The sequence below is a fragment of the Sinocyclocheilus rhinocerous genome, unplaced genomic scaffold (genome assembly GCF_001515625.1).
Source record: "Sinocyclocheilus rhinocerous isolate Xijiao unplaced genomic scaffold, SAMN03320098_v1.1 scaffold166, whole genome shotgun sequence".
In the NCBI taxonomy this organism is placed as follows: domain Eukaryota; kingdom Metazoa; phylum Chordata; class Actinopteri; order Cypriniformes; family Cyprinidae; genus Sinocyclocheilus; species Sinocyclocheilus rhinocerous.
This window is the reverse complement of record NW_015633186.1, coordinates 1,937,425-1,950,894: the sequence shown is the minus strand read 5'-3', so window position 1 is coordinate 1,950,894 and position 13,470 is coordinate 1,937,425. Positions and strand designations below refer to the sequence as shown.

Below are 13,470 nucleotides of genomic sequence, written 5' to 3'. Positions count from 1 at the left end.
ACATATTTAAAATCATATCATGAAATATTTGATCAGCTATGCTATGATACTGTTTTTGGAATCAAATCTTTACATAGCTATGACAGTAAACACTGGAATCTAACAATGCCTTAGAAAAAACAGTTAATCTTAAAAAAATAAAGCATATACATAAACCCTATCGGATAAGCATGTTATAAACTTCTGAAACATTGGTGTTTCATATTTTAGAGCAGTCACTGCAATTTATGGAAGAACTCAATTAAATCTGTATGTGGGAGTGTGTGTGAAAAAATCAGATGTAACCCCCTTTGTAATCCTTAACATTTTCATAAGTAACTGTAATTTAATTACACATTTTTTCTTAGTAACTGTAACTGTAACTGATTACAATTACTTTTATTTTGTAATTAAATTACGTAATTCCGTTACATGTAACTAGTTACTCCCCAACACTGCTTATGTTGTATTGTTTTGTTTCCTGTCAAAAAAAAAAAAAAAGACCATCTATTTCAGTAGCCTTTAGAGAACTTAAAAACATTTTTCCTTGGCAACTTACCATACAGAGCCTGAATCCCCAGTATGTCGTCTCTTGGCAGATTGTACGTAGCAGCGCTGAGAAACTTGTACTTTGGATGCATGAGAGCAGTGGGGTCCCGTGAGTGAGACAGACCCAAAGAGTGACCGAGCTCGTGTGCCGCCACCGTGAACAGATTGTACCCTGCATGGCCGTTCACATCATCACAATTAATGATGATAATAAAAGAAAACGGTCTTTCTTTCTTTATCATTAAATTAAGAATATTAAGAATATGTAAACATTTTTTACTATTAATGATATTATTATTATTATTATTATTGAATTAAACAGTTTTTATTTATTTACTAAATAAATATTCTACTTATCAATTAATAATAATAAGAATATGTAATTATTATTACTACTTAAAAACTATCTGCTTATTGATATATTTATAACCAGATTTATTTATTTATTTTATTAATAACAATACATAATATATAATACATAGTAGTTGTATTACTAATTAATTCAATTAAAACCTTTGTTTATTTATTATTAATAATAATAATTATAATGCATACAGGATAATACAAGAATAAGAATACGTAAATTTTCTTTCTTTCTTTCTTTCTTTCTTTCTTACAATAAATAAATAATACTAAGTAGAAGAATATGTAAATATTATTATTATTAAACCGACTGAACTTTTTATAACAAAAAAAATCTAATAATAATAATAATAATCTTTATCTTAAATAAAAAACAGTCTATCTTTATTTATAACAATAAATTATTATTAATAATAATAATTAGAAGAATATAAAGAAACATAATAAGAATATGTAAATATTATAGTAAGAATATTATGTTATTATTATTATTATTATTAAAAACAAGTCTGCATTTACTTATTTTTGTTTATTTATTTGTTTATTTTATTTATAATGAATAAACAACTGGACCATCATTGTGAAATCATTGTTACTCACTCATGGTGTTGGATTGCTATTGCAGTTCTTTACAAACACCCATTAGCCAATTCCACAGCTGCATTACGGGAATGATTCAGTGAGTGTTTACTGTGCTGTACCTGGTCTGCCACGTCCCACTGTCCATGTTTCATCATCGTCAGAGTGTACATCTCCTCCGATGCCCTCTCCAGGCTCAAAAGCGTGTGCTAGCACCCCTCCTGGGCCATCGAAAGGGAAGAAGTCTCCATGAGCTATAGAAGAACGAGATGGCAGGTTCAACTTTTCAGATGTGTTTTCATAGTAAGAAGATGAAGAAAAAACATCAGATTAGTTTAAAATGTACCTTTGGAGTTGAAGGAGAATGTTATATCTACCATGCCATGTTTTACTTGGACAAACTTTAGAGCAGCAGCTTCACTCCATATTTTTAGAGCCAAATGCAAGGAGTTCTCCACCTCTTCTCGACTGAGGTCAGGGGTATATCTAGCAATCCTGCAGGATTCATAGGAGCCACATTTTACAAAAGACATGTTGAAACCTTAGAGATTTAATGGGAGGAATAACAAACAAACAAAATCCTGAGGCTTTTCTCCGTTGATAGCAGTACAACCTACTAAAAACCAAGACAAACTTGAAGTATAATCCATTTATTAAAGGAATACTGATATAAATTTGGATGGCAACATTGTAAAATCCATCGATCTGTGGATATTCTCTGCCGGACCTGTATGTGATGGTGTTTCTCTTCCATTTGGGCCGTCCAGGATAAAAGCTGAAGTTCTCCACATCTTGCCTCTCTCATCACACCCTGGGTTTTCAGATCAAGAAGACCACTTTCCTTCAGGTTCATTAGATCTGCATGCCTCTTACTGCGACTACGCATCTTCAGTTGATAGAATCGCTGCAGATATTCCTGTCAAACAGTAAATCTGCTTTGGTGTTTTATATATAAATATTTATGAAATGTTTCATATTAACACGGATTAACCTTATTTTATTTAGTTTTATTATTATAATTTTTTTTTTACTTTCAATAAGTGTAGCGATTTATTAAATGAATTATTTACTTTCCTTTATTTATAACAATAAATGAATAATAAGACATTAAAATGGTCCATCATTCTGAAATCAATCAATCAAAAACAATTTATTTACGATTTATGATTTATTTTCCTTTTATGTTTAATAATACTTAAAAATTATGGATTATTTTACGTTATTTGTTTTTACAAATATATTATTTTACTTACTTTTACTGTATACAGTGTTTTACTATTATTAATAAGTATTATTCATGAAAATGAAATTAAATAATTATTAGTATTTACGTAATAATTAATATATTTTAATAATGTTTTTATTTTCACTTACTGTACTACAACAACAACAATAATAATAATAATAATTATTATTATTATTAAGGATTTGTTTTACAAACCAAATATTGAAATGTTGGTAACATAACTCTAATACAAATCAAATTTCCTTTATTTATAACAATAAATGAATAATAAGACATTAAAATGGTCCATCATTCTGAAATCAATCAATCAAAAACAATTTATTTACGATTTATGATTTATTTTCCTTTTATGTTTAATAATACTTAAAAATTATGGATTATTTTACGTTATTTGTTTTTACAAATATATTATTTTACTTACTTTTACTGTATACAGTGTTTTACTATTATTAATAAGTATTATTCATGAAAATGAAGTTAAATAATTATTAGTATTTACGTAATAATTAATATATTTTAATAATGTTTTTATTTTCACTTACTGTACTACAACAACAACAATAATAATAATAATTATTATTATTAAGGATTTGTTTTACAAACCAAATATTGAAATGTTGGTAACATAACTCTATTACAAATCAAACGTTGATGCGATCTGTCCAATACAAATCAAAGATTCTCGGTGAAATAAAATATGTTGGACATGTAGCCTAGAGAAACACATTATGTCAGACAAACCTCAGCATGTTGGATATCCTCTGGGCTGCGGCTCTGAAGACTCACGTGTGAGGTCCTTACAATGTCCGTATTCACCATCCAACACAAAAAGATCCAAGGCCACAACCAGCTCATTTTGACTATGGCACATGTATGTTCTTCTTTTTATGTCGTCTGTGTCTTATACAACTCATGCATACCTTAAGACAGTAAGAAATCACGTGGGACCCAGGCCCTCAAAACAAGAATTTATTGTCAGGCATTTAGTGGCTTTTGTCGTCCACAAAATGAGATCACGTCTAGTTTTGCATCAGAAGTCTTAGTGGGTGAAGAGGATTATGATTGTGTCATGATTTGTTGTAAATGATTTAAGATTTTGTTCATTTTGCATGAAAAGGATTTCCATAAGTACTTTTATACTTATTTTATTACAGTCATGAACACACACACTGATTAGTGCAGATTCAGGCTAAATACTTTGGTTTACCTCAGTCATGCAAGTGCAGAACTGAATCCCAAACAAGTTTTTTTCTTTAGAAGTAATGATACAGTCATAAATTTTAATTTATACCACATTCTGACTTTTTAGATACATTTGCATTTCAAATATGTTCCAAAGACATTAAACAGTAGATGCATTTACCACATAAAATACAAGCACAGCATGCTGAAAATACAACTCAGGACAACATAATTAATGCTATCTTTGCAGGTGAATTGTCATGTCTAATGCCACTTTTGCTGCATTAACCAGAATTGCAAAAATAATGATTCACCTTTAAAAAATAATTGGATTTAGGAACTATTAGTCTAATGAATGTCTGTTAACATCCAAGCCAGGAAGTTGTCTTATCTGCTCCAATAATTTCCTTTTGTTTGACGTCATATTTATACACATCTGAGCCAACAAAGAAATGAAGAGAACCTGAAAAAAGTATAGTGATGGATGAAAGTTATGTGACTGAAAATACATGTTAGATAAATTATAGACCAATTGTAATCAGACTGGTACCTACCATCTTTATAAATTGCTGCACTTATGGGTCCATTTATTTCTGGGAAATCATCAGTAATGTTACGTGGGCTTGAGTCATTCATTGTCTTGTTGTGTTCATTATACCTATGAGAAAAAAACATTTTCAGTGTCATTCATTGAGACTGATATTAGTGATACATTGCTCTTGTATCTTTATAGTTCACCTCCAATACTGGTGTTGGGTGAAGAATAGGGTGTGTACAGTTTTGTGAATGTGGACTGCAGCATCTATCTGCTGTACCCATGACGGGAACCCCAGACTGCTGATGTTTTTCGGTCTGCCTTTTACTTGGGATCCTTTCACAGTCCAGAAAATTGTCCCTGTATTGAATGTAGAACAGAAAATGTGTTTTGTTTAACATCTTGAAGGCAATTCAGGACTACATAATGTCAAACATGTCCGTACCGTTGAACAGATATGCTGTTGACCGCTGGGGGACCCAGTAAGCAGCGTCGATCTGACAATCAATTTTTGGCATGAAATTGCTGATGGGACCTTCCTTTATATCATTTTGATTATTGTGTTTGATCCACAAGTATCTGCAATGGTACAAATAGAGTTAAAGGGTTAATGCACCCAAAAATGAAAATTAGCCTGTGTTTTACTCACCCTCAAGCCATCCTAGGTGTATATGACTTTCTTCTTTCAGATGAATCCAATCGGAGTTATATTAAAATTGTCCTGGTTCTTCTAAGCTCTATCATTGCAGTGGGCGGGTGTTTCTGTTTAACAGTCCAAAACACGTTAAATAAAGCGCGCGCATCCATAATAAAATGTGCCTCACACGGCTCCGGGGGGTGAATATATTTCAAACATAATAAACACCTTTCTCTCACTTCTGCTGACTGTCGTATGCGGAAGCGTTCCGGCGGATGACGTAGGAAGTATGTGTCGCGTGCGCGCCTCTGAGATATGCTAGTCTCACGAGTTTGTTTAAGGAAGCAAAGTTTCCTTACTTTCTTCTCTTGGCTTATATCGAAATCCTCCGACATTTTTCTTTTCAAATACTCGTTTTGTGCTTCTAATTCATGACCAGCGTTTTGTTTTGTTCTCTCTCCGCGTTCGTCACTAATCACGCAACGCCGACGTCCTACATCATCCGCCGGAATGGCTTCCGCGTATGACAGATGTGAGTAAAACACAGGCTAATTAAAATTTTTGGGTGAACTAACCCTTTAAATTTGATAACCTTATATGATAAAAATTGAGCATGTGATATAAGCAAGTAAATATCGCAAAGTGTTTATTCAAGAGCATGTGGACCTGTCTGTATTATTAAATACATTATGCCATCCAGGAGTCTTAAAAAATTATGCGTTGAATTAAGTTGGAGATATTTTATATTTAGCACACTTCAATATTATGGCATTTTGAAAACCTAAAAAAATAAAAGGTAATTGTGTCAAAGTTACAACTGTGAGAAATTAAGTTAGAATTGTGAAATATACACAATTATATATATATTTGTTATATTTAAAATTGCAATTGTGAGAAATAGTGAAAATTGTGAGGAAGTTGCAACTAAAAAACAAAAACAAAATTGCAATTATAAGATGATATAAATTCACAATAGTCACAACAGTGAGAAGTCGTAATTTTGAGATATAACGTCACAGTTGTACAAAATAATTGCGATTGTGATAAATTGATAAAGTCATTGATAAATTAATAAAGTCACAATTATAAGATATAAAGACATAATTGCAAGAAATAGTCACAATTATGAGATATAAAGTCACAATTGAGAGAAACAGTTAAAACTCTGAGGTGAAATTGCAATTGTGAGAAAGATGCAATTACTAAGTATAAAATTATGAAATATAGTCACAGTTATGAGAAATAGTCACAATGTTATAATTATTAAGTTGCCAATGATGAGAAAAACTCAACTGTGAGATATAAAGTTGCAACTATGAAAAATAAAGTTTCTCACAATTATGAGGACAAAAGACAGACAGACTGAAGATGAATTTAAATACCCATGTTTTACAGGTTCCTATTCTGTTCTCTGCTTTTTGCTTTCAAATGGATTGTAAGTGGCAGCTAACACTATATGTGATCAACTCACTTGTCCCTGAAGAAGAAAATGGCTTCTCCTACAGTAGTCACAGCATCAAAAGTCAGATCGGGATTACATGTGTCCTTGAATGACACGGGGAAATATGAACCACTGTACCAGGGGTTGCTGGGATAGCTCCAGCTAAATCTGGGAGATGGATAGGGCCTTTTGTCCCTTGGCCCTGTTGAACAGAAAAAACACAGACATGTGATCTCTCATATAAATGTGGTAACTGAACACTGCCTCTGTTCCCACAATATTACAATTTCACAGTTATAGATTGTGAAACATGATTTGTTTTACCATAGAGTGTGTTGATGTTCATGATATCTTCACTGGAGAGCAGGTTGTGTGTTTTTCTATTTTTGTATGTCGGATACATCACTGAATTTGGGTTTTGCGAGTGTTTCAAACCAAGTGCATGACCAAACTCATGTGCAGCTACCACATACAGGTTAAACCCTGAAGAAAAAAAGAGAGAAAACAAGTGAACCATTTTCTTTTTAGTACCAAGTGTAGTCCTATATTATTTGAGTATGTCTTATTTGAGTAACCTTTGAACCCAGCCGTCCATGCTTCAGCTTCATCAAAATGAACATCCCCACCGATGCCTTCCCCTGGGCCAAAAGCATGGGCCAGTGTGCCGTCTGGACCATCAAAGGGGAAGGAGTCGCCATGTTCTAGGAGTTCATTGCAGAATAAATGAGCATCATCTTCGAAGGTGAAAGTGCATGTAAGTGGATGCTAACTTACCGTTTCCAACAAACTCCACCATGATGTCCGCCTGGTGAGAATATGACCTCTGGAAAGTGAGAGGGCTGGCCTTTGCCCATGCATCTAGAGCCGACGCGAACAGAGCATCCACTGTATTCACTGGTAAGTCACTGGTGTATCTCCCAACGCTGTAATATTGTACGCCTTTTATTACCATACATGGTGGAGCGTTACCATCCAAATTAGGAGCATTTTATGCAATATGGTATTTACCCATAAGTGATGATGTTTTTCTTCCACCTGTTTCCACGTCTGTGACTGTAATCCTCCACATCTGAGACGCCACATCTAGGAGTCCTCATGACAGCGAGGGTGTCTGGGTTCAGGGTTCCTGTCCTGTTTAGCCCAAAAAAGTTCTGCATGTCTTTCAGTTTGGAAGAGAACGAGGGACGACTCCTCCTCCTGCGGCCTGTAGGATCTGCTTGGAAACTGTAGAATTTTTGCAGGTATTTCTACAAGAAAACGTGCAGGAACCACCAGTGAGTATCAACTATCATTATATTTTCACTCCATTCCTGTATTTCATCCACTTGATAAGCTTCGCTTTATCATCAATATGCTTTTAGGTTCAAAAGAAAATAAGCTGCATTTTCATTATATTATGCCAATTTGTGTTTTTTTTTTTTTTACATGTAAAACTGCAAACATTCACATTAGGTATGAACAAATAGACTGTTATTTGTACATTTGTTCATGTATGTAAAGACCGAATAGATAGAAATAAATAGAAATAGAAACACTTGAATTACATCTAATGAAAAATTTGATAGTGAGAATGGAATATCATCAATAAGAACACAATATCTCTATTACAGTATCTTTCTCCTAAATATATATATATATATATATATATACACAGTACAATATATACACAAAATGTTTTCACAAAGAAAATAAAATAATTAAATTGCATGTATTAACTGCATGAAAAAGGTACAAAAGAAGGACTTACTGTTGCCAGGGACAGGTCATTCTGAGCAGGTCTTGTCGGATGCACCGATCCATCATCTTCCAGTGGTAAAGGTGCTGGATGATACTGACCAAAAAGGCCAAAGGCACAAACCAGACAGAGTAAAACCTGCATCTTCCCTTGGCAGACCACAGAAGCTTCTGAAAATGGCCAGTCCAAGGAGACATTGAAAGTCTTAGCTGATGGGAATGCCTTTTAACGTACTATTATGACTCAGACAGTGCCAAGACCAGGAAAACCTCAAGCTTAGGGAGTGGTTTGCTCTGGTCACAAGAAAAGAGGGATCCTGTGTAAGATGTGTCAAATTATATGCATCAAAGGCATTTACCTCAAAAAGCAATTCCTAGATTTCACATGGGATTGTCTGAGTGGCCATATTTCCTGCAGTATTTCATACCCAATGAAATGCCTCTTCCATTAAGTATACCTGTGTGGTGGAGAGAATAGAATTAGACTTTTAAAGAAAGCCCCCCCCTCCCTAAATAGCTCTAATGTCAGCAATGTTTTGCACAGTGGAGTGTTATATCTGGTGATCTGCAGCATTTATAAATGCATGCACAGTTGTTTATTTTCATTGCCTTTCCTTGAGAATACTGCAAGTCTAGTTGTGTAAATATTTTTATGAAAGAGTTTTAATTTTTTTAATGAATAGCTGCAGATGCAATAGTTTATGAACAATAATTTTTGATACAATCCTTACAATTTTAAAGATTAAAGTTTTAGCCTTTTGCATGTGCTCTTAAACAGAGGGAAATTGCTTCATTGTTCATTGCAATAATGCTATACATCTTCACTGGCATTTTATTGCTTGCACAGTTTTGAGACCAATTAGTGAGTCCACTCTATTCACTTCTGATTTGTCAATCTGACTGGTAATATTATAGTATTAATGACTTTTAATATTACTTGTTCCATCTCATTGCTTTTGTAATGGACTTTTTTTCTTAGCAGAAATTAGATTATAAAATAACTGAAACCCAAAAATCAATATTTAATGTCCATCAGTAACAATGTACAGTCTGTCGGTTATTACAGCAAAATTACATTTGCTATGAGGACCAACTGAATATTATGGAAGCCTGTTTCTACTACAGAATAAAAATAAAATAAAATAATAATAAAGAAAAGGTACTTAAGTCTTTTTTATCTCACAGTTCAGATTTTGTTTAGTGCAATTCTGAGAAAAAAAAAGTCAGAATTGAGAGATATAAACAGAATTTATTTTAGTTTCTGTCATGGAAAAAAATAAAAATGATAATTGCCCTCAATTCTGACTTTTTTCTCACAATTGTGAGTTTATCTCTCACAATTTGAAGTTATAAACTGTGTGGGAAATTGCGGGAATTTTGTGGGGGAAAAAAAGTCACAAAAGAAAGAATAAAAAGTCACAGTCCCTAGTCCCCAGTAATTTTTTATTCTGGTGCTGAAACGGGCATCCATAATATATTATCCCTTACATGTAGTGATTTATGCAGGTATTAGTAATGTTTCCATCTATCAATTTCTATTTAATTAGTTTTATGAGAACATGACATGTCTCGAGACATTCCACAGTGTTGGATTCCAGTAAAGCAGACTTAGCATGAAACCCTCTATAAATGCTTTTTTGGTGGATAGTGCTAAAACGGGTAACCTGAATGAGTAGGAGGACAGTATTTAAAGAAACATGTAATTGTAAGTTACAGTCCAAGAAATGGCAGTAAAGTAATGTTTGAAACAGATATAATTGTGGCCCCACTGCCTTTCTGCCATAAAATGCTAAAGTGGCTAATTGTAAAATTGTTTGCGGTGAGGAGAATAGATAAAATAAAATTCCTTGTACAATTGGGCTCAATTTGTAGCATGTTAAATACAACATTAGCAGACTCCAGACAAACAAGCGACAGTCTAAAAGGGTGGAATACATTTTCTTTCTCACGTTCATCAAACATACAGGCTGAAAAAAAAGAAAAAGGAAAAAGAAAAACACGTCCTGAAAACATGCAACAGTATTTCCCTTCTTGGACACATTGAGCCTCACATGGCTGCCAAGAGCCCTGTCAGGGTGCCTTTGAGCAAGAAGGAAATAGCCAATTAAATTTCAACAGAACGTTCTGCTTTTCCAAGATATCACAAGCATCATGTTTGAACAGATCTAATGTTTAAGTTATCATTCAGTGCTGGAAATGCAACCTCTTTAGTTTGAGCCAATATGAGCATTCACAGTGACATTGCTAGTTCATATAATGAGCACATATGTAGCACATATACATCTTTAACAGCTCGCTTCATGTTTCTATGGCATCTCTTGTTTTCTGCTATGGTTTCACAATACATAGCCGAAAGCCAATGATCCACAGATTGCATTGCATTCCTTATTTTGCTTTCAAATGACTTCCATTGCACAACTCACAACCACTCACACTTGCAATAAGTATCAACTATCATTATATTTTCACTCCATTGCTGTATTTCATCCACTTGATAAGCTTCGCTTTATCATCAATATGCTTTTAGGTTCAAAAGAAAATAAGCTGCATTTTCATTATATTATGCCAATTTGTGTTTTTTTTTTTTTTACATGTAAAACTGCAAACATTCACATTAGGTATGAACAAATAGACTGTTATTTGTACATTTGTTCATGTATGTAAAGACCGAATAGATAGAAATAAATAGAAATAGAAACACTTGAATTACATCTAATGAAAAATTTGATAGTGAGAATGGAATATCATCAATAAGAACACAATATCTCTATTACAGTATCTTTCTCCTAAATATATATATATATATATATATATACACAGTACAATATATACACAAAATGTTTTCACAAAGAAAATAAAATAATTAAATTGCATGTATTAACTGCATGAAAAAGGTACAAAAGAAGGACTTACTGTTGCCAGGGACAGGTCATTCTGAGCAGGTCTTGTCGGATGCACCGATCCATCATCTTCCAGTGGTAAAGGTGCCGGATGATACTGACCAAAAAGGCCAAAGGCACAAACCAGACAGAGTAAAACCTGCATCTTCCCTTGGCAGACCACAGAAGCTTCTGAAAATGGCCAGTCCAAGGAGACATTGAAAGTCTTAGCTGATGGGAATGCCTTTTAACGTACTATTATGACTCAGACAGTGCCAAGACCAGGAAAACCTCAAGCTTAGGGAGTGGTTTGCTCTGGTCACAAGAAAAGAGGGATCCTGTGTAAGATGTGTCAAATTATATGCATCAAAGGCATTTACCTCAAAAAGCAATTCCTAGATTTCACATGGGATTGTCTGAGTGGCCGTATTTCCTGCAGTATTTCATACCCAATGAAATGCCTCTTCCATTAAGTATACCTGTGTGGTGGAGAGAATAGAATTAGACTTTTAAAGAAAGCACCCCCCCCTCCCCCTAAATAGCTCTAATGTCAGCAATGTTTTGCACAGTGGAGTGTTATATCTGGTGATCTGCAGCATTTATAAATGCATGCACAGTTGTTTATTTTCATTGCCTTTCCTTGAGAATACTGCAAGTCTAGTTGTGTAAATATTTTTATGAAAGAGTTTTAATTTTTTTAATGAATAGCTGCAGATGCAATAGTTTATGAACAATAATTTTTGATACAATCCTTACAATTTTAAAGATTAAAGTTTTAGCCTTTGCATGTGCTCTTAAACAGAGGGAAATTGCTTCATTGTTCATTGCAATAATGCTATACATCTTCACTGGCATTTTATTGCTTGCACAGTTTTGAGACCAATTAGTGAGTCCACTCTATTCACTTCTGATTTGTCAATCTGACTGGTAATATTATAGTATTAATGACTTTTAATATTACTTGTTCCATCTCATTGCTTTTGTAATGGACTTTTTTTCTTAGCAGAAATTAGATTATAAAATAACTGAAACCCAAAAATCAATATTTAATGTCCATCAGTAACAATGTACAGTCTGTCGGTTATTACAGCAAAATTACATTTGCTATGAGGACCAACTGAATATTATGGAAGCCTGTTTCTACTACAGAATAAAAATAAAATAAAATAATAATAAAGAAAAGGTACTTAAGTCTTTTTTATCTCACAATTCAGATTTTGTTTAGTGCAATTCTGAGAAAAAAAAAGTCAGAATTGAGAGATATAAACAGAATTTATTTTAGTTTCTGTCATGGAAAAAAATAAAAATGATAATTGCCCTCAATTCTGACTTTTTTCTCACAATTGTGAGTTTATCTCTCACAATTTGAAGTTATAAACTGTGTGGGAAATTGCGGGAATTTTGTGGGGGAAAAAAAGTCACAAAAGAAAGAATAAAAAGTCACAGTCCCTAGTCCCCAGTAATTTTTTATTCTGGTGCTGAAACGGGCATCCATAATATATTATCCCTTACATGTAGTGATTTATGCAGGTATTAGTAATGTTTCCATCTATCAATTTCTATTTAATTAGTTTTATGAGAACATGACATGTCTCGAGACATTCCACAGTGTTGGATTCCAGTAAAGCAGACTTAGCATGAAACCCTCTATAAATGCTTTTTTGGTGGATAGTGCTAAAACGGGTAACCTGAATGAGTAGGAGGACAGTATTTAAAGAAACATGTAATTGTAAGTTACAGTCCAAGAAATGGCAGTAAAGTAATGTTTGAAACAGATATAATTGTGGCCCCACTGCCTTTCTGCCATAAAATGCTAAAGTGGCTAATTGTAAAATTGTTTGCGGTGAGGAGAATAGATCAAATAAAATTCCTTGTACAATTGGGCTCAATTTGTAGCATGTTAAATACAACATTAGCAGACTCCAGACAAACAAGCGACAGTCTAAAAGGGTGGAATACATTTTCTTTCTCACGTTCATCAAACATACAGGCTGAAAAAAAAGAAAAAGGAAAAAGAAAAACACGTCCTGAAAACATGCAACAGTATTTCCCTTCTTGGACACATTGAGCCTCACATGGCTGCCAAGAGCCCTGTCAGGGTGCCTTTGAGCAAGAAGGAAATAGCCAATTAAATTTCAACAGAACGTTCTGCTTTTCCAAGATATCACAAGCATCATGTTTGAACAGATCTAATGTTTAAGTTATCATTCAGTGCTGGAAATGCAACCTCTTTAGTTTGAGCCAATATGAGCATTCACAGTGACATTGCTAGTTCATATAATGAGCACATATGTAGCACATATACATCTTTAACAGCTCGCTTCATGTTTCTATGGCATCTCTTGT

The 13,470-nt window shown here is 33.6% G+C and overlaps 2 protein-coding genes across 2 annotated transcripts in view; both read right to left on the bottom strand.

The window, feature by feature from the left end:
* The window catches only part of LOC107743722 (matrix metalloproteinase-20), a 5,191-nt gene extending 1,656 nt beyond the window's left edge, over positions 1–3,535 (bottom strand). The window contains 6 exon segments of the mRNA XM_074560196.1: positions 519–700; positions 1,593–1,724; positions 1,817–1,965; positions 2,198–2,254; positions 2,256–2,386; positions 3,458–3,535. Coding sequence (XP_074416297.1) covers positions 519–700; positions 1,593–1,724; positions 1,817–1,965; positions 2,198–2,254; positions 2,256–2,386; positions 3,458–3,535 — 729 coding nt within the window.
* A 725-nt stretch (positions 3,536–4,260) lies between these two features.
* Positions 4,261–8,390, bottom strand: mmp20b (matrix metallopeptidase 20b (enamelysin)). The gene is made up of 10 exons (XM_016557140.1): positions 8,259–8,390; positions 7,520–7,758; positions 7,286–7,434; positions 7,087–7,212; positions 6,836–6,994; positions 6,542–6,713; positions 4,879–5,012; positions 4,637–4,793; positions 4,453–4,556; positions 4,261–4,361 (listed from the first exon to the last, which is right to left on the bottom strand). The coding sequence occupies exons 1-10, from the start codon at positions 8,388–8,390 to the stop codon at positions 4,261–4,263; spliced, it is 1,473 nt and encodes a 490-aa protein (XP_016412626.1).
* Positions 8,391–13,470: the final 5,080 nt, after the last annotated feature.

Excerpts from the sequence above, each read along its gene's own strand:
- mmp20b (XM_016557140.1), bottom strand. The coding sequence starts at position 8,390 with ATGCAGGTTTTACTCTGTCTGGTTTGTGCCTTTGGCCTTTTTGGTCAG. Across the intron at positions 6,714-6,835 it reads GAACATCAACACACTCTATG|GGCCAAGGGACAAAAGGCCC; the intron begins GTAAAACAAATC and ends TCTGTTCAACAG. Across the intron at positions 4,362-4,452 it reads TGCAGCAATTTATAAAGATG|GTTCTCTTCATTTCTTTGTT; the intron begins GTAGGTACCAGT and ends TACTTTTTTCAG.